The sequence below is a fragment of the Petaurus breviceps genome, unplaced genomic scaffold (assembly GCF_028583685.1).
Source record: "Petaurus breviceps papuanus isolate PSGF00001 unplaced genomic scaffold, PetGlider_PUasm1.0 187, whole genome shotgun sequence".
NCBI lineage: Eukaryota > Metazoa > Chordata > Mammalia > Diprotodontia > Petauridae > Petaurus > Petaurus breviceps.
The window spans coordinates 12,500,313-12,527,528 of NW_027185799.1; the positions used below are offsets into that span (position 1 = coordinate 12,500,313).

Below are 27,216 nucleotides of genomic sequence, written 5' to 3' on the forward strand. Positions count from 1 at the left end.
TGAACTTTAAAAATCCATTAGATATATTCCTGAAAGGTAATATGAATGTAGTTTTGATTGGATAATACTTCAAAAACCTGGTATGTTTAAATTAAAGATCTAAAATAATTTCATAAAGCTGGACTGCTGGTGTGAAAGCAGAGCTCTTAATATGACATATGGCAGAACTGGTTCGATCTCTCAAATTCTGCCAATAGAGAAAATGTACACTGTAGAAATGTCACAGTCTCCAAGAAAGGTTATAAGCCATCAGCTAATCCAGCATATGTGGCCAACAAATCTGTAAGTGGTATAAATGCCCAGTCTTAAAAGCAAGCTGTTAGGTGTTCATGTTGGAAAGTGAGTCATTATGTTATCAGGGCTTTGAAAAGTTATGTGCTCAGAGTAGTAGAATCTAGAGTTATTTTACATTTTGTTTTTGCTCAGGTGCAATTTGGTAACATTTTCCATCCACCAGGAGAAAGAATTAAAAAATAGTATAATCAGAAGAATTTTCTCTACCATTATCCAATTTTATCAATAGACAATGGAAATTTCCTTTTGAATCTCAGTTTTCAAGGAATAAAAATCAACTCTTGATTTATAATTTGGAAAAGTGCTGTACCGGACAATTTAGAAATGTTATTTCTTCATACAAGCAAACAATGTGTACCATTAACACTGCCCTGAAGGATCTCTCACCAAAGAAGAGACTATATACTACATTTTCTGTGCTCATTCAGTCCTTTGCCCTCTGTTGATACTGTTAACAAGGGAGCCACTTACTACTAACTGAGATTTGAACACCTGTTCATAGCAATTGAACGGAGACCAACAATTCATTCAGATAGCTATAGAACAAACCAATGGATTTTTAAGATTTTCAACACATTCTATGTTAAACAAAATTGAAAACTGTTAACTGTAAGTTCCAGATCATATATGCCTCATCTTTATATTTTAAAGTTGTGAATTTTTATTTTTATCGAACAAGCATTGTTATAAAAGTAAATATTCAATCATCTATAATGTGCTATTAATTTAAAATTATATATTTTAATTAAATCTACAGAGATACTAAAAGGTAAAATAAATAAATAATTTTCAACTGTTAAGTAGCATCAATACAATTTCAAGATACTAAAGGTTGGCATATGTAGTTTGTCAAACTCCATGTTACCTACTTAGATTCATATGAAAAAATTTTCATCAAATAATTTTACAAAATCCACCAAGAACACTTAAAATGCTGCTGTATTCCATTTAATATTTAGGGGAGATATTTTTTATGAGCTATGTAACTCACTTGCCATAGTTTTCTTCCAACTGTTTTAATTGCTCTTTTACTGCTCTGTAGTTGGTCTGTAACATCTGCAGCCTTTCTTTGCGTTTTTCATGGGCATCTCTTAGCTCATCATTTTCTTGGATCTATAGAACACAAAGAATTAAACACAAGCGTCTGGTTAAAGATATTAATATTATGTTTCAAATAAAAGCAGCATAACCAAGTTGTAATTTAATACAAATTATTAAATAATTATAAATGTACCTTTATTTAACTGAAGTAGAAGAATGAGAATTGTTCTCATCAGGTTAACAGAACTAGTTTGCTATTTAATAAATTTTGTAGGTTATTAAGCCATCCATCATGTTTTAAATAGTTATAAGAATCTGCTACTAAAATGTTTAAAGTCTTTGAATTAAAACCAAGATGTAATTAGTTATGTTACAGGATATTTTTCTATTTTTTCTTAAGAATTTGTAAGTACTAGAGAGCCTGAGACAATATTCTTTCTTATTACAAACAAATAAGCCCAATTCTTCAGTCTATTGATTAAAGGCCAGACTATTGTAAACTAGAAAATTCAACAAAGGTAGTTTACCTCTTCACAAGAAATCCATCAATTAGAAAGTACTTATTAAGTGCCTACTAGTTTCTAGGCACTGTGCTAGGTGTAAGAGATACAAGTAGATATAACAAAACAACCTACTCACAATGAGCTTATACTCAACGAGAAAGACAACTACATATAAAAATACATGCAGTATAACTGTACAGTTAATTAACTGTAAAGTTAATAAATACAAAAGTAGTTAAATACAAGGTCATTTGGGAAGAAGGCACTAATGGTTAAGAAGATCAAGATGTAGAAGTGGCCTGAATTGTCTTTCAAAGACAAAAGACCTATAAGAAGTGGAAGTAAAGAGAGACTAAATGCCAGGAATGGGGAAAGGTCAGTGCAAAGGCATAGAGTTGTCATGAATTTGAAACTCATTAGCTATCTAAAATAACATCAAGATTATGAACCAAAGAAGCTGGAAAAGATAATGGTATTTTTGACGGAAACAGTAAAGTTTGGAAGAGGGAGGATTTAGGTAGGAAGACAGTGAGTTCAGTTTTAGATATTGAGATTAAATGTGTTGGAAGAGGCAGAGAAAAAATGGCAAAGTAGTAGAATCAAGTACAGTTAAATTTCCACAAATAGATCTAAAAACATGTACTAGGCTGAAGACTGATCGGGAAATCCAAGAAAAAGTCACAGGGAGTCATCTTTCCAGCCTTCACCAGTGTAAAGTGAAGCAAGGTCTGTGGATACTGGGAATGGGGTCCAACCAGGAGAGAACCCTGAAGAGCACATCAGCACCCAGGAACTAAAAGAGAACAGAGGCTATATTCAGTGGCAGGAAGAGGTACCAGACCAATTCCAGGGCATGGAGAACTCAGAGTGAGGGAATATGTGACAACTGGCAGCATTGTCAGTTACCATTTCCAGGTCAGAGATGACTGAAGCCAGTAGGAGAATGACCAGGGCAGACATCTCAGACCAAAGAGGACCCTGCAGTTCTGTCACTCTGAACAAGCAGGGCTTTTGCAGAGCTCTGATCACTCAGCAGTAATTAAATTTGCCCAAAGTCAGATCACTTTGGGAGCACTGAAAGTTTGCAGTTCTGTAACCTGAGCTATTCTTGTGGTTATCCAGCCCTTGGACACCTCCCAAAAAATAGTAGCAGGACTAACCCAGACAGTTCTTCCAGAAGTGCACAGAGCCTAGACCCAACACAAAATACAGTCAGGAAAAACACTGAGAAAAGTAGTAAACAAACAAAAATGGATAAAACATTTAAAATCTATTATGGTGATAGAGATGCTTCCAACACAAATCCAGAAGAGAATGACTCGTTCTACAAACAAAACTTTAAGGAAAAACAAAAATTTAAATAGAAGTCCTGAAAGCAATGAAACAAGAGCTTTAGAAGGAGTTTTAAAAGTTTTATATATGAAATGAGAACACTAGTGGGAAAAAAATGAGAGGTATCAAAGAATTTGAAGGAATTATTATACAGCTTGGGGGGAAAAAGAGGTACAAAACTTTAATGAAGCAGCAAACACCCTAAAAACCAGAATGGAGCAAGCAGTAGCTTATGACTCCAGGACACAGTAAGAAATATTAAAACAATATCAATTAACTGAAAAATAGAAGAAAATGTAAGCTATCTCATAGCAAAACCAACTGAAAATAGGATCAGAAAAACAAAACAAGGTGAGAACACTTCAAACGTCACTGGATTACTTTTTGAAAGCCACAAATGAAAAAAAAAAAAGATTATAATTCAAGAAATCATAAAAACTTTAGACTTCTTATAACCAGAGGACAAATTTGAAATAGAAAGGAAATATCATTTACCTTCCAAAAGAAACCACAAACTGAAAACTCTTAGGAACATTATAATTAAAATCCAAAGTTTCCAGATCAAAGAAAAAAAAATTGAAAGCAAATAGAAAGACAGAATTCAAGTACTAAGGAGCCAGAGTCAAGATCACACGAGATTTAACAACCACCATTATAAATTAATATACTCTATTCTAGAAAGCAAAAATAGAGACTTACAGCCAAAAAGAACTTACCTGGCAAAATTGAGGATAATCCTTCAAGGGGAAAAAATGTATCTTTAATGAAATAGAGGACTTCCAGGTATTTTACATGAAAATACTAGATTTGAATGGAAAACTGAGGCAGACAGAGTTTAAGTGACATGCCCAACAGCACACAATAAGGAAGTATTTGAGAGTGGATCTGAACTCAGATCTCCTGACTCCTATACTAATGCTCTATTCACTGCCCACATAGCTGCCTCCAAATACCACAAAATTTGACCATATAATTCTCAAGCACTGCCTCCCAATGTGAACTTGTAACTAGAAAGAAATGTCAACTTCTTCCAAAGGTTCAAGTCAAGAGGTAATTCTTTAGAGTCCAATAATCATTTTGTAGTAATAGTATCGATATATGATTCCTGAGTTGGATATGATCAACAGTGTTCTCTTTTCTTAGTAACAGTAACAGTGTCAAATTACTGCCCTTCCCTCCTTCATGTCAACAGTCAAATAAATTTATGAAATTTTTATTTCAACATCATACAAAAACTGTACTAAATTATCTTGGGAATGTTTTTGGGAGGAGATTACATTCAATTATTTTAAATAGTTATTGAAAGTGAGGTGTATATAGTGCATTGGCCGAGGTACAATTAACACAAGAGTTGTTACATGAAAAGAGTATAAGAATGAAATTTACCAATGCTCTTTGACTAAATGTTATTAGAAAAAGAAGACAAACTAAAGTCAGAGGACTTCACATGGTATGTTACTTGGGTAGTATGGAGTGTTTTTTTAACAAAGAATTGTTAAGTACAAGGGTCAGCAGACCTTTTTCTGGATAGCTCACAAGCTAAGAATGGTTCTTACATTTTTATTGTATTTTTTAGAATATACTTTATTGTATTTTAAAATATCAATAATTTTATTGTATAGTAACATAAAAAATCATTCTTAGATTACAGATTGTACAAAAACAGGGAGAGATTTGGCCCTTGTGCCACAACGTGCCAACCCCTGATCTAGTAGAAAAAGTAATGGGCTAAAGTTTATAATATGTGGTTTCAAGTCCACTATACCTTAATGGGCCTCATTTTACAATGTTCAAAATGAAACTGTTACCTTCATTTTAAATTTGTAGGGTAGTTTAAAATAAGTATAGGAATAGACACGAGAACAGTGATTTCATTAGTTCATAGAACTCTGGAAAAGGAAATTCACTCTACCAATGTAGATAAGCTTTTTCTATGCGACATAAAGTCTTATATACAGAGTACACAGCAGTTAAGTAGATTGCCCAGTATCACTTTGACTTGTATATGTCAGAAGAACTTGAACCCAGGTCTTTTTGACTTCTAGGTTACCTTTCTACACACTTGGACATGTTGCCTCTCCAGTTTTAAATAATAATAATGAGAAAATGGAAACAATGAAACAAAGTAGTAATAAAAAAGAATAGTATTGCCAGACCTCATAGCATGCAAGGCGCCCCAAATGTCTTACTTTTAAGTTATTAAAACTAATAGTTTTTTTAAGCTTTAAGTTTAAAACTGCAGAAAGCTTTAGAGGGTATTTTGTATTATAGAGTAGGAATCATCAAAATCTTTTGTTACTTATTTTAAAAAAAAAAAACCAGAAAAGTAGACCAATGGAATAGACTGGACAGGAAACAATCAGAAAAAGGGCAGCTAGGTAACACAGTGAATAGAGCACTAGCCCTGGAGTCAGAAGGACCTGAGTCCAGACTCAGACACTTGACACTTACTAGCTATGTGACCTGGGGCAAGTCACTTAACCCCAATTGCCCTGCCTTTCCTCCCTCCAAAAAAAAAAAAAGAATCAGAAACAACTGAATTTAATAACCCAAAGGTCCAATAATCCCCTAAACATGGATTACATAGGAAAGAACTCTTTCCTGACAGGAATTTCTATGAACACTGACAAGTAGTCTTGCAAAAACTGAGTTGAGACAAAGCTCTTTGGCTTTTTGGTTTCTCTCCCTGTCTTAAGTATTTCCCAACTACAGTCTATCCATCACTTATGTGTCAAATGAAGGATGAACTGATGTCACCCCACTATTCAATAAACTTTGGCTCCCTATCACCTTCAGGATCAAATAAAATTCCTGCTCGGCATTCACAAACTGGCCCACAATTTACCTTTCTGGTTTTCTTTTGCCTTACTCCTCCTTCACTCACTGCAATTCAGTGACACTGTCTTCCTTGCTGTTCATCACATAAGACATATCATCTCCCGACCCCAAGAGTTTTTGTTGGCTATTCCCTATACCTAGAATTCTTTCCCTCCTCATCTCTGGATCCCGGTTTCCAAGGTCTCAATCAAGTCTGCTAAAATCACATCTGCTATGAGAAGCCTTTTCTGATCCCCCTTATTGCAGGCAGCACTTTCTCTGTTAATTATATGTATGTGTGTGTGTGTGTGTGTATACACACATATACGTCTGTGGGTATAAATACATATTTATGCATATATGTATGTGTCTTTATATATAGACACACACATATATACATGCGGTTTTTGTACCAAGTTCTTGTCCTGTTTTCTCCCCCATTGACTGTGAACTTTTAAGGGTGGTGACTGTCTTTTGTCTTTCTTTGTATTTCCAGTGCTTACCACAGTGCCTGGAACATAGCAGGTGCTTACATTCTCATTAACTGAGATCTTATCTTATATACCACAATATAACCAAATGTGAAAAGTTCTATAGGAAGGATCCAGCACCTCCCCCTGTCATGGCTAAGGGGTGAATTCTTAACCAAGGGAGGGATTGTTTTTGTTCCGTTGTTTCAGTCATGTTTGACTCTTCATCACTCCATCTGAGATTTTCTTGGCAAATATACTGGAGTGGTTTGCCATTTCTTTCTCTAGTTCATTTTACAGCTGAGGAAATCGAGGCAAACAATGTTAAGTGACTTTCCCAGGGTCACAAAGGTAATAAGTTTATGAGGCCAGATTTAAACTCATGAAGATGAGCCTTTCTGATTCTAAGCCTGGCACTGCACCACCTAATTCTCCCAACCAAGGAAAAGAGGTTTAAAAAAATATTTTTGACTACACAAAACTGAAAAATTTTTGTACATACAAAATTTTGCTTTTTTTTTTTTTTTGGAGGGAGGAGGGCAGAGCAATTGGGGTTAAGTGGCTTGCATAAGGTCACATGGCTAATAAGTGTTAAGTGCCTGAGGCTAGATTTGAACTCGTGTCCTCCTGATTCCAGGGCCCATGCTTTAAACCATGAACCATGATCATATCAACTCTGTCATGACTCTTAGATGCATTGTGTTAATCTACTCCCCCTGCAGCCCCACTCACCAGTCTTGTAACTTTCTGAACCAAATAGCTCTCCCTCACCAACATTACCCTAGGTGTGTTGTTTCTGCCTTTGGAGAAGGGAGCTTCCCTGGAATCTCCTTGAGGTCTTTTTACTGGAATCACTAGTGATTAATACAGTTCTTCAACTGTAATAGGTTTTTAGTAATAATTTTCCATAAATTTATTCATATTGAGATAAATGCCAATGAGACAACTCAGAGGTTTCACCTTATGTCCAGAAACTTGGTAAAGATGACAAGAGAGGCAGAATAATAAACACTGAAAAACATGGTGGTAGAGCTGACCAACTATTCAGGAAAACAATTTGGAGTGATATAAAGAAAGCAACTAAAAGACATGTGGTAAAGGCTTGCATGAACTGATGCACTGCTAAGTAGAACCAGGAAAGTAACATACACAATGACTAAGGCAATGTAAATAGAAAAAACAATAACAAACTGATCAAAACTGAATGACATAAAATTATAATGATCAAATTTAGACCCAAAGAAGAGATATGAAAAGGCATCTCCCTTTGAAAAGAAAAAAATCTACAAAGATCTCGAAGAAAATATCTCAAACACAGTTAGGATCACATGAGACCTGGTAGCTCCTACTAAAAACCAGAGGAGATCGTGAAAGAAATCATTCTAAAAGACAAAAAAGATAGGCTTACAACCAAGAATAACTTATTCTATAGAGCTGGTTATAATCCCAAAGGGGGAAAATTGAACCCCTCCAATGGAACAGTAGACTTTCAAGCATTTCTCATGAAAAGACCAGACCAGAAAAGGAACTTTGAAATACAACCACAAATCAAGAAAAACAGAGAAGTAAATTTATTTGAACAATTGGAAGATTGCTGTATGATGATGTTGTACTCACATTTTAATAAGGTGATAAGCATGACAGTTTTGAAAATAGAATTCAGAATTTATTATATGCTTTTATAAGGGGTATAAAAGAGAAATTTGTAATTTTATATATACTCTTTTTTTGTGTTCCACTATGTTTATGGAAATGTTCTCATTTTTCTCTCCCTTCCTCCTTCTCCCTCTCCCTCACCTTCGTTCTCATCCTCTCCCTCTCTCTTTTTCTCTCTCTCCCTCCAGTTCAGAATAAAAAGAAATAAACGAAAAATATTTTAGGGAGATAAGAAAAAAGGTATATGGTTCTATCTATAATTATTCTGTCTTCTTATCTTTTTTCTTTGGTAATACTGTATCATTGATATACAAATCCCACTCTCCACCTGTAATTGACTCTCTTCTTCAACCTACTCTCCCACCTCACACCAATGTCCCACTACAGATTTACTCACCCCTTCCTTGTGCACTCTGGAATGCCTTCTGTACAGCTAACAAACTTGCTTTCATCTAAAACCTTTTCCTTTCTCATTCTGCTATTCTCCAGCACTCATTAAGAACTGGCTCCCTCCTGATAATACTACATCTCTGGCTTCCCTATCCAGGACTGGTTGAATTTCAGTTATACTTGTAACTCACCAGTCACTGTGGAGATGTTCCTTGTTAACACTTCTTGACTCTGTTCCCACTACTATCACTCAATAACCTCTCTTTTGAAGTTCATTCAATCCAAAAAAATTGTTGTCTAGTAGTTTTCAGTTTGTGGAACTTGTGATTCCATTTGTAGTTTTCTTGGAAAAGATACTGGTTTGCCATTTCCTTCTCCAGCTCATTTAACAGATGAGGAAACTGAGACAGAGTTGAATGATCTGTCCAGGATCACACAGTTTATAAGGGTCTGAAGCCAGATTTTAACTCAGCAAGAAGAGTCTTCCTGACTACAGTCTCGGCACTCTATCCACTGTGCCACCTATCTGCCCCCAATCCAAACTTATCGCCCAGTTAAGATTCTAGTGACCGTTATCTACAAGAAGAAAATCTTAATACTATCTCATTGAGTTCTGTGCCTGGCCCATAGTCTTATTCTCTATCTGAACTCTTCTCCTCATTATAGAGGAGCTTCAATTTGCAGCTCCTCAATCTATTCAATTTCCATGACCTATTCCTTCACTCCACTTCAACTACAAACAGAGATGGTCATACCTTCAACCTTTCCATCAGTCACAAATGTTCCATTTACATGTTCATGATATCCCAAAGGGCTATCAGAACATCTATTTTCATTCCCTTTTCCCCTCTGCTTTATGATTCTTAATCCTGCTCTTCATCCTCAATCTTGCCTTATCTAAACCACATGGTGAATCAGTTCAGGTCTACACTACTCATGAGACATAAAGACCTTCTCCTTTTATCCTACTGCCCTGCCAATTCCAAACCTTGAATTACTCCCAACATCTACTTCCTTCACTTCTATACATGTGCTGTTGAATGGAGCTGAAGAAAATAATAAGCTCTGCTGAGTAAACTACAAATTTATGTTACATAATCTCAACAGTGTCTTTACTGCATCAAGGCCTTTATACATCCCTAAACAAATCACTGACTCACTACAGTGGCTATTCTAAATTTTTTCAACTGTCTTCAAGCCTCCCATGGCACCCCTCCTCATCAACTTCTCAACTAGGGGTGGCACCTCACATTTAATTGAAAAATCTGAGGTCAAATGCCAAAAGTTCCTTCTTTCCCCCTTCCTCTTCATGGCATATCACTCAGATGTCTTCCTCCACTATTTCTTCCTTCACCCCTGACTCATATGGAGAAGTGATCTTTCTCCTTGCCAAAGCAAAACCCTCAAAATGCATGTTTGATCCCATTCCATTCTGTCTTCAAGTAGATTGCCATATCAACTCCACGCTCTCATTAATCTTTGATCTCTGTCTACTGACTACTTTCCTGGTCCCTTACAAATATGACCATGTTTCTAGAACCTTTAAAATTTCTTCATTTGATCTAACCATGCCTGCTAGTTATCATCCTATGTCTCTCCCCTGTTTTATGGCCAAACTCCTTTAAAAAGCTGTCTATAATTGGTGCCCCATTTCCCCTATATACCTTTTGTGGTCTATCTTCAGACCTCATCATTTAACTGAAATTACTCTCTCTAAAATTACCAAATCAAATGGCCTTTTCTCCATTCTAATAATTCGACTTCTCTGCAACCTTTGACACTGTCATTCATTCACCCTTTTTTGGATATTCTTTCTTGACACCATTCTCTCCTGGTTTTCCTCCTCCATGTCTGATCATTTTCAGTTTCTTTTACCTTCTTTAAGGCCATATCAACATGGGTGTGCCCCAAGACTGTGTCCTCTCTTTTTCCCTCTATATTATCTCACTTGGTGTTCTTAATCAGCATTCATGGATTCAATTATCGTATTTATGCAGATGATTCCCATCTATTTATCCAGCCCAATCTTATTCTCTCCTGACTCCCAGGCTCACATCATCAGCTATCTATTGAACATTTTGATTTGGATGCCCTGTACATATCTGAAACTGAAGAGGTCCAAAACAGAACTCACCATATTGTCTCTCAAAGCTCTCCCTTTTTCCAAACTTCCCTATAATATTGAAGGGTACCACCATCACTCCCAGTCACCAAGATTCATAACTTCTGTGTCATTTCTCACCTGAACTCAATTCACAAATACAATGTGTTGTCAAGTGTTACCATTTCTATAGAAATAAGTTAAGACTTTTAAAATATAAGAACGACACATACCATAATATCAATATTATAAAAATGAAGAATTTTAAGGATTTTGTAAACAATGAAGAATGAAATGAACAGAACCAGAGGACAATTGCAATTCATACAACAATAACACTGTACAAACAACTTTAAAAGCTCTAAGAGCTAAGATCAATTAAAAGGCCATTAATGATTCCAGACGACTAATGAGGAAACAAGCTATCCATGACAGAGAGGCAATGGATTTAGGGTTGTGGAATGATAAACACACAAATATTTCTCTATCTATCTATCTATATTTGTGTACTGAAACAATTTGTATTGCTTGACTATGTGTATTTGTTACAAGAAACCTTATTTTTCTTTTTTCCCCCAATGGGAATTTGAGAGATAGGAGGGAGAGAAACTAGATTTCTGTTAATTTTTAAAAATAGAGAAGAGGGGTAGGTATTCCACAGATGTGGAATGCGGCATGAACATTCAAGAGCTCACTGTATATTAGTTTTACTTACCTGTTTTACTTTGCTACAAGAGACCTCTAAGGAAGTGGGAGTAATCTGCAAATATTTGTAATGTTTAAAAAAATACATTAAAAGAACTCAAAGTATAAAAATGGGGAAGAAAAAGAAATCAAGATGATGATGATGATGATGACAATGATGATGACAAAGACGACAACAAAGAGTTCTATATTTATACCATAGGAGGATCATATGAAATTACACAGGAGGTTTTGCCTGGAGAAGAGAAGACTCAGAAGGGGAACAATAACTGTCTTCAAGTCTCTGAAGAGCTGTTGTATGGAAAAAGTGTTAGAAATTAGAAAAACATTAGCTTTTAGTTTAAAAAAAAATTAGAAATGTTTTATTTGCTCCTACAAGTCAGCATCAGAAGGAAAAAGATAAAAGTTGAAAAGGAACAATTTTAAGATGAGGAAAAACTTTTTAATAATTAGAGATATTCCAAAACAGAATGGACTGACTCTGGAGGAAATAATTGGTTTACCCTTACTAGTAGTCTGCATGCAGAGTCTGGAAGACAACTTGTGGGTTATGTTGTAGTGATGATTCTTTTTCTGTTTGTTCTGGTATTTTTTGTTTGTTTTTGGAGGGGGGAAGGCAGGGCAGTTGGGGTTAAGAGACTTGCCCAAGGTCACACAGCTAATAAGAGTTAAGTGTCTGAGGTCGCATTTGAACTCAGGTCCTCCTGACTCCAGAGTTGGTGCTCTATTCACTGCATCACCTAGCTGCCCCAGAGATGATTCTTTTTAATGCTATGGGGGTGAGGGGAGTGGGACTAATGAGCTCTCCTCCAACTCTAAAATTCTGTGATTCTGTGATATCTCAATATACTTTTGACTCCTCTAAGAGCCTGCTTCAATTGTTCAAGAGTTCTGTGATTAGGGTGCTCCCAGAATAGATCACAGCCTTTCTCTTTCACAGTAGATAATGTCATGAGTTACTATGGCCAATATATACACACAGACATATACACATATTATTATTGTCATCAGGCCATCATTGGTGATAATTCTCTTTCACCAGTCAGTCAACTAGCTTTTATTAAGCACCTACTATGAGTCAGGCTCCGTGCTAAGTGCTGGTGATATGTGTGTGTGCATGCACACATGTGTGCACGTGTGTGTGTGTATAAAACACTCCTCAAAAAGGTTTTTAAAACCAGTACCTGACCTAAAAGAAACCTTGCTAGGTCTGAGAATGATTTGCTTCACTAGTTTGTCACTTAGCACCCAGAACAACCTCTAAGTCAGTGATCTTGGAAAGGGCTGTGGATGTTATCTTGCTTATCAAAATTTTTTCTAAACACCTTAATTTTATAGACAAAGTAACTTCAACCTAGGGAGTTTAAGTGACTTTCCTAAGGTTATATACAGGTCTTAAACTTAGTTTCTCTACGTCCAAATTCAGTACTCTTTCTATTACCTTCCTTTATTCCACAATGTCATTCTTCATACAAATCATATGGGGAAAACATGATGGGAATGCGGGCTTCAAAAAAAAGGGAGAGATGAAGACAATTGACTGAAATTCTACTTGAGTTCCTATTCAGCCTTCAGTCTAGAATAAATAGTTTGAGCTCAGATTTCCAGAAGGACAATTGGGTGTGAAACACTTCCATAGTTTAAGGGCAAAAGCAGCAATTTAAAGACTCCAAGAAGAAGGAAAATGACTACTTTATTAAATTCTTCAAGGTATCAAAAATTGTACAACCAAACTAAAACAAGAGAAATACTTGGAAAATTCTGTTTGGCAGGAAACCTACAAGCATCATGCATTGTTCACAAACTGAGTAGTGATATACATTTAAATAGGAATACCCCCTAAGTCATAATGTCCTTGTAGAACAGTTAGCTTCATTCTGAATTAATACAGTTTACTTAAGTAGTATCACATACAGGCTGTTTCATGACAAAGTAATACTTAATCGTTGAATGATATAATAATATGTAGGTAGGCATGTTTTTCTGAAAATTTATGAAATCAATGAAGTACAAAATCAAATAGTTTTTTTTTACCTCATTCAAATATTAAGTTCTGAATAGAAGAGATTCAAATCTTCTGTAGTACCAAACACCTTCTACATAATATCATAAAAAAATTACTTAACATTCAACTATTCAAGAGGACATTAGTTTCTAGTTTATAGGTAAAAGTAAAGAAAAAAAAAGAAGGTGGCACTCAGTTCCACTGAGCTAAATCATTACCCTTCTTCCAAAAATGTCCTAAATATAAGGATAAGAAATAAGCCCAAGATGTATGAGTAATTATTTCCTGTAAGAAAGGGAATTCAACAAGCATATCTTAGAGAATGTCTCAAAAGGGGGCTGATTATGCCAGATTCTTTTTTTTTTCTTTCCTTAAAAAAGAAAACAAAAACAAAATTGGGTATCTTTATTTTATGTAGGCTGGAATTACAGTGGCTACTCACAGGCATGATCCCATTTGGGTGAGTGCTCCATTTCTGACCTGGTCTGATACACACTTCCTTACGCTAGCTGATAGTTCCCAATTCCCGGGGGCTCAATATTTTGGTGATGTAAGATTTAGTAAGAGATCCAATTGACTCTAGCCCTACTGAAGTTCAAAACTTCCAAGTTAGCCTCAGTCTCCTCAGTAATAGATCTATTGCCTAATTCTAACAAAACAAAAATGCACTTATTCAAATATAATACATTTTGAAATATATGAAGAGTTTGTAATGGCAAAAGAAAGGAAATTCTACTTGCTTGAATTTCTATTAAATAATTACCTCTACAGCTTAATTGAAATGAAACCAAACCATGAGGGAGGCAGCCTAGTGTAACAGAAAAAGCAGTGTATTTAGTCAGAGGACCTAGAGCCTATCTATACCTATACTGACTAAGCCTAGGAAACTCATGACCAGTTTCTTTATCTGTAATATAAAGTTGGACTAGATGACATTGAAGATTCTTTTGACCTCCAAATCTCTTTTCCTAATTCTCTGTAAATGTGGTCAATAAATTTTCATTTTTACATGTTTTCAATATAACTTTTTTAAACTTTCTACAAGTCTTATTCCAACACTTCACTGTGAGTTGATATTGACCCTGCCTCCTCAGTGCTGATGGCAGTGGAGTACAAATTCTAGCAGTTTCTACCAAGCCAGTAAAGATTTGAGTATGACCATGGGGATTGTATGATTTGAGTACCATCTTAATTAGGGGAGATTTGTCACCAAGTTGGTTGAGGGGTACTGAATTTTTCTACTGCACAGCAGTTTTTAAAGCCTATCCATTAAATGAGAAAGGGTTTATAAACTACACCAATTGAGGAAGAAGAGATATATATATATAGATGCATGCACATATATGTTTATGTATATTCTCCATCTATAAGTAATTTATATGTATATGTGTGCATACACACAAAAGTATGCATATATAAACGTGTTTGTATATTTATGAATATATGTGTGTATGTATATATGTGTGTGTATATATACATATATCATATACAGAATTACTTTTATTCAGTATAAACACTATGTCTATATCCAAGAAATTAGAAACAAAAATATTTCCCACCAAAACTTTCTCACATAATACAAAAAGTGGAAAGTCTACATTCATTTTTAGTAGCATCTAGCATTTTCTTTACCGTATGGTCCTTAGAACTCTTAAAAATAAAACCAAGTACCTACATTTTTCTCTCAGTAATTCAAATACATAATAAGATATAAATGCAATATTTTGCAAAGTGTATATTTGCTTTGGTATATCTTTATCTCTGCAAGGTTAACACTAAAGAGATTTATTTTAACGTTCACCTTTAGCTGCAGTGTCTTCTCTAAGTTTTCAATCTTCCTTTCGGCAGCTTTAAGCTTCTTCAGGTCCTCCGAGTCTTTCAAACACCTCTTTGGGGACAGAGACCTTGAACGTTTCACAGGTGGTTCCTCGAGAATAAAACAAGGACATGGTTGAACTAGTTGGAACACTGGATTATGAAAGACATGCAAAATTAAAGAACAAGTAATTTTGAATACTAATAATGAATTATAAAAAAATCCTGCATGGAATACCAGAGAAATAACAAGCAGAATTACCACAGTGCTACCGCTAAAGGTTTCTCTGTGACTCGTTAATGAGAATATTCATTTACATTTACATTGTTTCTTTCAGAATAATGATGTCCCATTAGGGAAGACTAAAGGGTTATAGACTCAGAAATGCAAGAAACCTCATTACAAAGGAGGGGATGGAGGCTGGTCTAATTGCTCTATAAGGGTCCAAGGTTACACTTGATAGGACAACCAGAAACAAGAGGGAAAGGATTTTTTTTCCCTTTGAAATAGTTTAACACACTGTGAAGTTGAAGGAACAATATGCTTGAGGAATATAAATACAACAGACAGTACATCTTATACCATAATGACCATATGGTCATTAACTATAATGTGGCTAACTAGAGACAAGAATATGTGTTTATATTATGTACAGCTTCATATAGCAATCTGGAGAAGGAATATGTGAAAGCACCACTATTAAGCTGGGCAGCATCTTGTTCATACTTCATGTCCTCATGAAAAAAAGAAATAAAGTTCCATTCACTATATTCCCTCTTATTTTCTAAATTTTTATGAGGAATAATCAACTGTCCAGAGGTATTTTTTTCAACTTCAGTAACTTACCAATAAGCTAACATTAAGACCTATAAATGTTAATTCAGAGTTTTATAATTTTTTCATTTAAATCTATTTTATCATTATGTACTTGTCTAAATTCAGAATATAGCAAAAACCTAATATTACGGTTATGTCAAATAAACCTTTTCTCTAAAAACTACAGGTTATTTTAGAGTAAGAAAATAAAATGCCACTTTACATCTCAGGGTGTAATCTTTAGTAACTATTATCAAGATTTTTACTTAACTTATAAGACAAATTACCAAGTGCTAAAAGCAGAAAATATCTGTTATTTATAAGCACCTTAATCTCATTGCTTTTCTAAAAAATATTATAACATTATCAAAGCAATATACTTCGATTAAAATAATTAAGCAATACAAAACTTGAAGAGAAGCATTTTGAAACTCCTTATTTTGAGGAGAAAAAATGGTTTTATTAACTGATGCAGAGACAACATTTTTACAAAGTAAGATTTTATGCTGATATTTTAATTAGATAAAGGTTTCTAATTATCTTTGAGGTAATGCCAGCACATGCAATGATTACTTGAAAAGGAAAACAAAGAGGAACATTTTTACATGAGTAATTATGCTATTCTAAATCTCTAAATTTCTTCATTAATTACAATACAGAGGGGTTTCACTTTGTACCAGTGATGAAGAGGAAATGACTCAACATTATTTTACTATGTGTGTAAATAGGGTGAGGAGGTAGAGGGAAGCTGTAATTTGATTTGTGTAGGAAATTCCCTGGAAGAAAAAGCCTTCTACCAATACAGATCAGCAACTATTCAACAACCTAATATTCTATTTCCTGGGATGCTGAGTGAGTGGTTAAAAGACTTATCTACTATCTCACAACAAGTATGTGCCAAATGCTAGGCTTGCACCCAAGACTTCCTGACTATAGGGCCAACTCTATATCCGCATATTATACGACTTTTCAGATGTAAAATATGATCTCTAAATTAAAGATTAGTTGTTTTGAAATGTAAGACTTTTAAGACTGATGACTGTCCTGAGTCTTATCTCGAGATCAAAAGTCTTCAACAGTTGAAATTAATGTGTTAAGCTTGATCAGCATTACATCTACTACTGATTTTTAATATCAACAAAATGTATGTCCAACTTTAGGGCAAGATAAACATACAGGTCTTCAATAAATTATATGGAACCTGATAAATATTAATTTTAAATGTATAAATAAATGATCCTCTGTAATTTATGAATCATGTTTTGACAAAGTAAAACTTCCTACTTCAAACTGATGGTTATTTTAATTAGTCTTTAGAAAATAATTCCTTTTAATAAGCTTTTAAAATAAGAAGTAATAAATAAAAATTTGTTTTGTGGAGTTTTTTCCCCCAGGAAAAACTGTTTGACTGAAATAAGCATGACATATATACTACAGTAAAACTTCTCTACCTCATGTATTCTTCCAGTTCCCGAGATGATGCTTCCCATGTGAATACTGGTAGAAGAACTTTTCTCTGACAGTTTAAAATTTGCTATTTTCAATTTCTCCTGTAAAAAGTCAATTTCAGACTGCTGTGACACCATTAAGGTTTCTAGACTACATAAGGATGGTTCTTGAAATTCCTATAAAAATAATAGATATCAAGTTATTTTAAAATAATAATCACATCAGTATAAACGAAGACTCTCCTTACTAACAACCCATTTTCCCAATTAGGGTCAAGGATTAAACAAAAATCTAATATTCCAAATGCAACATTTTCTCAAATAACCTAAGGTCTGAGTAAATAGTTTCATAACTAATAACATTAAAAAGATTTGCAAATACAGGAGGAAAAATCAAGTGAAAAACATATTTGCATTATCCATACAAACAGAAAATCATTTACAAATTATTTCAATTTCAAATTCATGATTTAGAATATAAGAATTTTCTACAAAATATCTCATGTACCATTTACCATTCTTATGAATCACAAGCATAAAAAGAATATAAATTCAGAAAAATAAACCAAAAGCTTGTTTCTCTATAATATATTGTAAAATTATTTTTAGTGAAATACTGTACTCATGGGCATTATTTTAACATTTATTTTTTCTGTCAAATAAAATACTTATAAGCCTCAAATCTTAACAATATAAATCTTTGAAAAAAATTTTTTACAGGAAACCTGTTGATGCTTAGTACATTCTCAAACAGATATATTTGAGATCAATAAAATCCAGAAACATATGCTATTTCAATATTTTCCATTGACATTTCTATCTCACAACATATTTACTGACTGATCACAGAAAACAAAAAAGATTAACTAAACAAAAATTTTGCTCCTTGCAAGGAAATAAACCCTTATCTCTTGATTCTCCTATTGTCATTAGGGATCCAATATTCATAAAATTGCATTTAATTAAAGGTTTGAGGTATTCCATCATTCTCAATTTATGTTCTTAAGGACCCTGAAATAAAATGTTTAATTCCTTTTAGGTCACTAATGAAAAATATAATTTATTCCTTACTTTGTTGATAAAATACTCCATATTCTATGAGATCATCTCTTATGAAACCATTTATGATTTACATTGTTAGTAGAGTCTTAATCTCTCTAGGATACCAGCATATCTGTTTCCATTATGATGGTCTTCTAATTTAGTAGCCATTTTTCTCTAAATGTTATTTATGTAAGAGGCAATGTTTTATAGTGGAAAGAGCTGGTCTCAGAACCAATAAGAGCTATCTCTGACATATATTGGCTGTGTGAACCTAGGTAATTCAACCTATCTGTACTCTAGGCAACTCTCTAACAACAATAACAAAAAGGGAACAACTTTCATTGGTAATGGGAGTTTCCTCATCTAGGATTCTGATACCAATGAAATCACAAGTCTAGTCACTATTCCTATTATTCATACCTTGTTATGAAAATTTCACCAGTTATGACTTTATTCCTAATTTGTTTTATATATCACATTACAAAGTCCTTGACATTCAAAGCCTTTTGACACTTTTCTCCCACTAACTTTTCTAAATTATTTTCTCCATTCTACTCAACTCATGCAAATCTCTATATTCCTTATTCATGGATTTTCAAATACCACATACTGGGTTTGCAAATATTTCTCTACTTGCTGGTTTGCCAAGCTAAACAAATTTATTTCTAAAAACATTTTTTCTATGTTGACCTTATTTGACATTTAACATCTTCCCAACAGATCATGATCTACAGAGTGTTTATATCCTCATTATGTTAGCAAATAAATTTGAAATGACTTTTCCTGAGTCATAAAAAAACTCGTAATAAAATTGGAAAAATAAAACTTTTCATAATATAAATTATAATTATTAAAATATAAAATATATTATATATAGTGATTTTCTAAATTTAAGATACAATTTCATTCAAATAAAAAGCTTTTAATTCCTACACTAAAGCCTCCTCTGAGATTTCATCAAGGCATATAAGTGACCCTAGGTTATGCCACTGAGATACAGGCACTGGCAGAATTTGCAAATCTGTAAAGGTTTTAAGCACTAGCTGGGAATGGACTATAGTTCTGTCATGCAAAGACCATCCTCATAAAGTACAGAAAGACTCATCAATAGAGTGGACACTGAAAAATGATTTTTTTTTAAGCAGAGTAATTCACAAAGAAAGTCTACTAAGACCTGGAGGGTTTCCAAACTTCCTTGGTGGAAGAAATACTCATATGATATAAGCATAGGTTATTCAAATATTAAAAAGCAAATAATAAATCATACATGGTCAAGAAAGCCCAAATGCTATACTGGTGTCCTTCCACGGTAAAAAAAAAAATCCAAGAGTTCTTAATATGAGGTCCTTGAACTTCTTTAAAAATATTTTGATAATTACATTTCAATGTAACTTGTTTTCTTTATATTCCTATGTATTTTATTTTGTTCATTTTAAAATTTTATTCTGAGAAAGGATCCATAGGCTTTATCAGAATGAAAGAGGTATCTACGACACAAAAAAGATTAGAAACCCCTGACCCAGAGGAAGAACTGCAGCCTATCAATAAATCCTCCTATAGGGTATTTATAGCACAGTGTGGACAAGAATTGCATAGGATAAAAAGAATTGCATAGGATTATGGTTCACAATGCAAGTACCTACCTTGACGATATCAAAGATCCACTGAAGTAATGATGTAGATGTGACAACATGAGAAAACACAAATACTGATTAAGAAGTTTGGGGATTTTTTAATGTACCAGTAGGCACTGTCATATGAAAAAACCGAGAATTATGTATTTAGGCAGCATCTTATTCTAAAGACCTCAGTAAAGAAATCTCAAAATTGAAAAACAGGATGATTAAACAAGCTTAAATGTTCATATGTATAATCACAACATATTTAGAACAAAAATTCTGAATGAATCATTGCATTTTCTCCTAAAGAGCCAAAAACCTAGGTTATCTGGTAACAAAGGCATAAGAAATGAAGGAAGTCAAAGACTTTACCATTACTCAGTACTTTTTTTCTTAATATAAAGAAAACATAAACTATACTTTTATAGTATTAATTTTATCAAAAAGATAGTAAGCAAACACAAGATGTGACAAGTGATGGATGGCATAAAAAATGAAATAGAGTCCATTAGAACAGACTGGATGAAAATAAGTAATGACATAGTAGCCATTTCGCAATTAGCTGTATGTTTTGCAAGTCATATGATTAATCAGCCAGAACAAAGGTCCAAGTAAACATTTAACTAAAAGAATGAATGAAAATGAGGAAGTTATTGTGTGTGATTATAGCAGCTCCAGTTCAAGCCACTGAAACAAGCTATCAACTGAAAATGTAAAGACATTTCTATTATAAATTCCGGAGAAGCTTAACCAATTACAAACATTGTCACAATAAAGAGGAGATGCAAAGATCCCACAAATTACATCTTAGCCACTAAATGCTTAATGTCCTTGCCAAACAGATACAAATCAAATTCAAACACTGGTTTAGAATGCAATGTCATTTGTAAAACACTACAGAAAAGCGTAGTAAAAGATTAAAATTAGTACTGAATCATAAAACAATAAGAAGCAGTTGACAAAAATAATAATTCTGTGGGGAGTTTTGCATAAGATAAAGCTAAGACAAATTTTACAAAAACAGTTTAGATGAATTATAAAGAGAACAACAAATAGATGCAAAATGGAATAGATCTACTAGAATTTTTTACAGAGCTCTATATTCCCATTGACAACAATAATAGAATCCCTTTATTTGTTTTTCATAACCATGATGGAATAAAAACTGCTTATAAAAAGTAAGTGACTGGAAGAACTGCTTATGATGTCAAAGTACACACAAAAGATTAGAGATAATTCCAATTTAAAATCAGTCAAAATTATCTCATGGAGGGAAAGACTTAAGTCTTTCTTTATCCCTTTTAATGTTAGGTTCTTCCATATCTGAAATTATCTCCAATTTTTCCTATATGTATATATCTTGTTTGGACATAACTATTTGTATGTTTTCTTGTTCTTATACCTTGAGCTCTTGAAGAAAAAGGACTGTTTTTGCCTTTCTTTGTATCTCTAGTGCTTAGCTTAGTTTCTGGCATGTAGCAGATGCTTAATAAATGCTAGGCCATCTAGATGGTTCAGTGGATAGAGTGTTGGACCTGGAGTCAGAAAGACCTTTCTTACTGAGTTCAAATATGGCCTCAGACACTTAGTGGCTGTATGACCGTGGGCAGGTCATTTAATCCTGTTTGCCTCAGTTTTTTCACCTGTAAAATAAGCTGAAGAAGGAAATGGTAATTCGCTCAAGTATCTTTGCCAAGAAAACTCCAAATGGGGTCATGAATTTTCAGACACAACGAAAACTATAAGAACAACAATAAATTTTTGCTGTCTTAGCTTGACCTGAGAATAGAAAAAATCACAAATGGGTATTTTCACTGTAAAAAAGAAAAAGTGAAAAGAAAAGAATTAACAAGTACTAACCAATATTCCTGTTGTCGCAAGTTCATGCAGCTTATATATTAATTATCTCAGCAAGCACTGAGAACAACTTTGATATAAACAAGAGGAGGAATGGGGCAGATTTTCATAGGAAATTTTCTACAGGAACCTTCACAGGACCAGGTTACAGGACCAAAGTATTTTAAGCTAGAAGGAAACTAAGAGATCATCTACTCCAATTGCCTCATTTTGAGACCTGGAGAAGTTGAGCCTTGTCCAAAGTAACACAAATTATTAATATGTGAAAAATCCAGGATCCAAATCCAGATCCTAACAATTCAGATCACCACACATGAAGATGTTTTTCATGACAGTTCTGTAAAAAAAGTCTCAATGAAAGATAGATTTACAGTCAATGGCAAAGTTTTTGAATGCTTCATTTACAGGAGACATTGTACCATGCTATCAAGCCCAGTGCATTTTCCAGGCAAATCCATAATAATGCCACTGGAGTTAACTAAGTAAGGAAAGTTCAGGATAACATCAAGGTACTGAACCTGGGAGATGGGAAGAATGGTGGTATTTCCACAGAAATTCAAAAAAGAAATTAATATTTTGGAGGAATGAAAAAGAATTCTGTCAGGAAAATACTGTGTTTAAGGGGTATACAGTTTGAAACATCCAACAGGCAGTTGTTGATATAGGACTGGATCTCAGGAGAAAGATTTGAGATGGATTACAGATCTGACAGTCATCTGTCCCATCAGATCTGATGGGGTCACTCAGAGAAATAGCATATAAAAAGAAAATAGAAAAGGGCCCAAATCAGAACCTTAGATTAGATCAGAAAACAAGGAAAAAGTAGTCACAAAAATCCAGGGAGAAAAAAGTTATAAAGATCAATAAGATTAAATCAAATATAATCATTACTCTTAAGATGGGATTACACAAAACTGTAATGTAAGGAAGAATATGAAAATTGCAAAAGATAACTCTTCTAAGAAATTTAAATAAGAAAGTACTGATTTTTTTATTATGCCAATTTACTGTAAGGGAGTACTTTTATTTCAGGGAGGAGGTGGAATTAGTGGGTAGTTAGAGTAATACAATGAAACAAGGGCATCTAGGAAACATTTAAAAAAATACACAGAATAGAGAAGAAATAAGTTCAAAAGAGGATACAAACACACTGAACAATTTTTATATTACCATGTTAAATGCAATATGCACAAAAATAAATTGTATATAATTCAGTTTCATATGCCATTTTCTTTTCTATTGTTCTGTGCATAATGAAATGTTCACATTATTGTTTGTTAAGGTCATACTAAAAGACTTTTTTTAAGTTTAAAGAAATTTAAAGGGGAGGGAAATAATTTTCAGGTAAAAAAGGAGGAGCCAAGGAATCAGGGAAAGCATTATGAAGCAGGTAACAATCTGAGTGGATCCTGGAAGAAAAGGAGAAATTTCCACAGGCAGAGATGGGATTCATCAGCCTAGAAGAGACTGGCATGGGAAAAATTAAAATTAAATAAAAGCATCAAGGCAGCAGAGGGCAGGCCAAATATTGCAAATGGATACTAACATAGTTTCAGAATTAATCAGTAGAAGACTAGGATTATTTTGGAAATAGTGGAGTACTTTGAAAGATTCCATACAATTTGTAACTATAAAATCACTTTCCTTTAACATAATTTTTTTCATAGTTAATGTTACATGGCACTGAATCATATAATACCATGACATCAGAAAAATTAGAATTATATGCAATCAGAAGGACAACAAAAAGCTAGAAACTTGTGGGTTTTAAGTAGGCAATAGCATGCTATTAACAATGATGCTGAGGCAGTATAAAAGCTATTATAAGAGATATGCATGGCCTGAAAAGAAATGTTCATTATATAATAAAAATGAGAATGAGATAAATGAGAATGATCCAACTGGTATATTAGTATCTCTGGGACACTAACAGAAAAAAAGGCAGACTTGTAGTCATGTAGTAGGATACCACTCCCTAAACCTCCTTGGAAGATATATGAGAACAGGATGAAAAGGCATAGATGAATTGTATTCTGGGTAAGTGAAATAACAATAAAAATAAAACTACTGCTCCTTCCAGTTATCAAAGTAACCCAAGCCTTGTCTCTGTCTTCAGATCAGTTATAGAAAATGGGCATATTATGTTAAGCCATGAAGAGAAAGATGATCTGAAAGTTAATGTGATAAAGAAAATGTACAAAATTTCATTTTATCAAAAGCCCAAGACATGAAATAAACATATTTGTCATCATTTATACAGAAAAATTTTTAGTTTTTTATTATGCCCAATGACTCATAATCTATTTCTAGCTCTAGAATATCTATTAAGGAAAACTAGACATGGAACAGGATTGTCTATACACTTGTTTCAGAGTCAGAGGAACTAGGATTAAACATCACCTCTGCTACTACCCATGAAACCATGGATGAGTCACATGGCTCACTCAATCTCCCTGGATTCATTTTCTTATCTTTAAAAAGAAGGGGTTTGACTAGATGATCTCTGAGGTCCTTTTCAGCTCTATAGCTATGATCCTAAAATAGAGAAACCTATAGTGTTCTTCCTATTAATTTAACAGGAATTATTAATTTAATTAATGAATAATTATTTTTCTTGCCTTTTTTGGGGGGAGGCAGGGAAATTGGGGTTAAGCGACTTGCCCAAGATCACACAGCTACTAAGTGTTAAGTGTCTGAAGCTGCATTTGAACCCAGGTCCTCCTGACTCAAGGGCCGGTGCTCTATTCACTGCGCCATCTAGCCATACCATAAATTTTTTAAAAAACTAATTCTTTATGACATATTTCACTTATAATACTGTAAATATTATAGTTGTATGACAATATGCTTTGGCAACATTAAATATTATCTAGTTATATAATAGATAATGTAATATATTTTGGCAACATTAAATATTATCTAGTTACATGATAATATAATATATAAATGAAAAGATTAACACAAAGAATCAATATCTTATGTTATGTGGCTTTTTTATGTTGTTTTCTTTTTTGTTAATTGGTAGATTAGACTAGATAATCTTCAACTCCTTTACTTAAATAAAATCATATGATTCAAGTTTACAGCTATTAATTTTTTTAGAGGTTTTAAAAATATATTTTATTTTTATATCAGAGAAAAACAAAGCTCACTGTCCCCTTGAATAAACTCTCCCTTATGACAAAAAGTAACTACTAAAAGACACCTCATTCAGTGATGGCATCTAACAAAGTATAGCATAACATTCTGAACTAATTAATAGTCCCCTACTTCATTATCATAAGAAAGATGATCTGATTCATTATCTGTTCTCTATTTTCTTCTTTGGATTTTCCATTTTTTTCATTAACCTTAGAATTTAACTTCCTTAAAGTTATTTAAATACATTTTTGAAGTGATGGCATAATGAGTCCACTTTAGAGTCAGAAAGATCTGCCCTGGATTCAAAATATCCTATATCTGGTATGATTGTGTGACCTTGGCTAAGTATGACCTTTGCAGTGTTCCAGGCAAATTTCTAAGACTGTAAATTGTAAAGAACTGGTGAACTGCACTGGCAGGATTTTCCTCATCAAGGTTTCCTTATATCAAGGAAATTGTAGGTTCGGTTCCTACCCTTGGTTTTATTTTTGCTTTTGATTCTACTTATTTTACCCACCATTAGTTTATACAGATCTTTCCACATTTTTTCTGAATTCCTTATAATCAGTACTCTTCAGTAAACGATAATATTTCATTATTTTCAGGTCATAATTTTTATATACACCCACTTTATTTCCACTTTTTTTTCTACGACAAAGAATGTCACTATGAATATTTGATATATATTAGACCTTTGTTTCTGTCTTTAATTTCCTTGGGACATAAACCCAGACGTGGAAACATCAAGTCAAACTTTAACCACTTTTCTTGAATTATTTTAAATTGATATTCAGAATGTGGAAACACCAGCAGTGTAATGTTAGTACACCTGTCTTCCCACAGTCCCTCTAACATTAACTGATTCTGGATTTTTGTCATTTTTGCTAATTTGAAATGCAAAATAAAACCTCCAAAGTAGTGTTAATTGTAATTTCTCTTAATTTAAGTGATCTGGAAAATATTTTCATGTTATTATTTATAGTTTGTAATTTCACTTTTGAAAACTGTTTATATATTGATCAATTAAATTGACTTAATTCTGAATAACTACCTAATAGATATGAATAAAGCATAACTGGTTACAATAATTTTTAGTATAGATATCATATTTTTAGGTATACATCAGATAATATTTTTTCAGTAATTTTTAGTATGTTTTTAATTTTTCTTTTTTAATTAATAATTACATTTAGATTAAAATTTAGGTTAGGTTGTACACCTACATCATAGAAGGCTTCTAAATCCTATAACATCTCAGTTCCAAATAAGTGGCAAAGTTAAAGGCTAGAAAGAATGAAAGAATATAATTATGACTATTAAAAAGGGTCACTATTTCATATTTTGAAAATTCAATTCAATCTAACTGAATACATAAAGAATCCTTTGTATCAGATGAAGCTTGACAATAATAAATTCCACTAAAAAAGAAAAACATATATTATTTTTAATTAAAACAAAAAAATGATACATGATAAAGCAGGGTACTTTCACCACAAATCTCTATTAATGATGCATATTAACTTAGACTATGTTTAAATATGTTCTTCAGTAATAACTATTTATGGTACAAAATTTCAGGTTATATTATCAATTAATGTTAACTTGGCATAGGGATAAAATCAAACTAATTTAAGTTGCAATTTGTAATAATAGTATTTATATACTATTAATAGTATTTATATACTCTTCACTTATTTGAACTTAAAAATCTTTTAGCTTGCAAAATTACATTTAGTACGGAAAAAATGTTTTTCTTCAAAATATTAAGTTTAATTTATACACATAAAGATGAAATTTTACTATGAATAGTAAATCTGTCTCAGTGATTTCTTTAGAAAAAAAATTGCCTGGTACACATTATTCAGTAAAATGATGTCTATCTTATTGACACTATTAAGAAGAGAAAGTCCCTATGTGGTACAGTCTAACTTCAAGGAGCAATAAAATGTGAACATTCTGGTTAGCAAAGGCAAAAATCATATTCCACACCTTATTAACCCCTTCCTTTGCATGTAATGTTTATTCTATGATTTATAATATACCAGAGCTAACAACACTGATTTATACTCCCATCAGAGAGGTGACAAGGGAATTTTACTTATCACAAGAATTGACCTAAGACATAACAAACACTTAACCCATGACATGCAAATGAAAGATT

General features: G+C 33.2%; 1 protein-coding gene across 1 annotated transcript in view; it reads right to left on the minus strand.

Annotated features, from left to right (window-relative positions):
* The window catches only part of CNTLN (centlein), a 492,075-nt gene that overhangs the window by 220,867 nt on the left and 243,992 nt on the right, over positions 1–27,216 (minus strand). Inside the window, exons 10-12 of the mRNA XM_069090553.1 lie at positions 17,398–17,571; positions 15,116–15,241; positions 1,286–1,407 (exon numbers count right to left, since the gene is read on the minus strand). Coding sequence (XP_068946654.1) covers positions 1,286–1,407; positions 15,116–15,241; positions 17,398–17,571 — 422 coding nt within the window. The remainder of the gene's footprint in view (positions 1–1,285; positions 1,408–15,115; positions 15,242–17,397; positions 17,572–27,216) is intronic.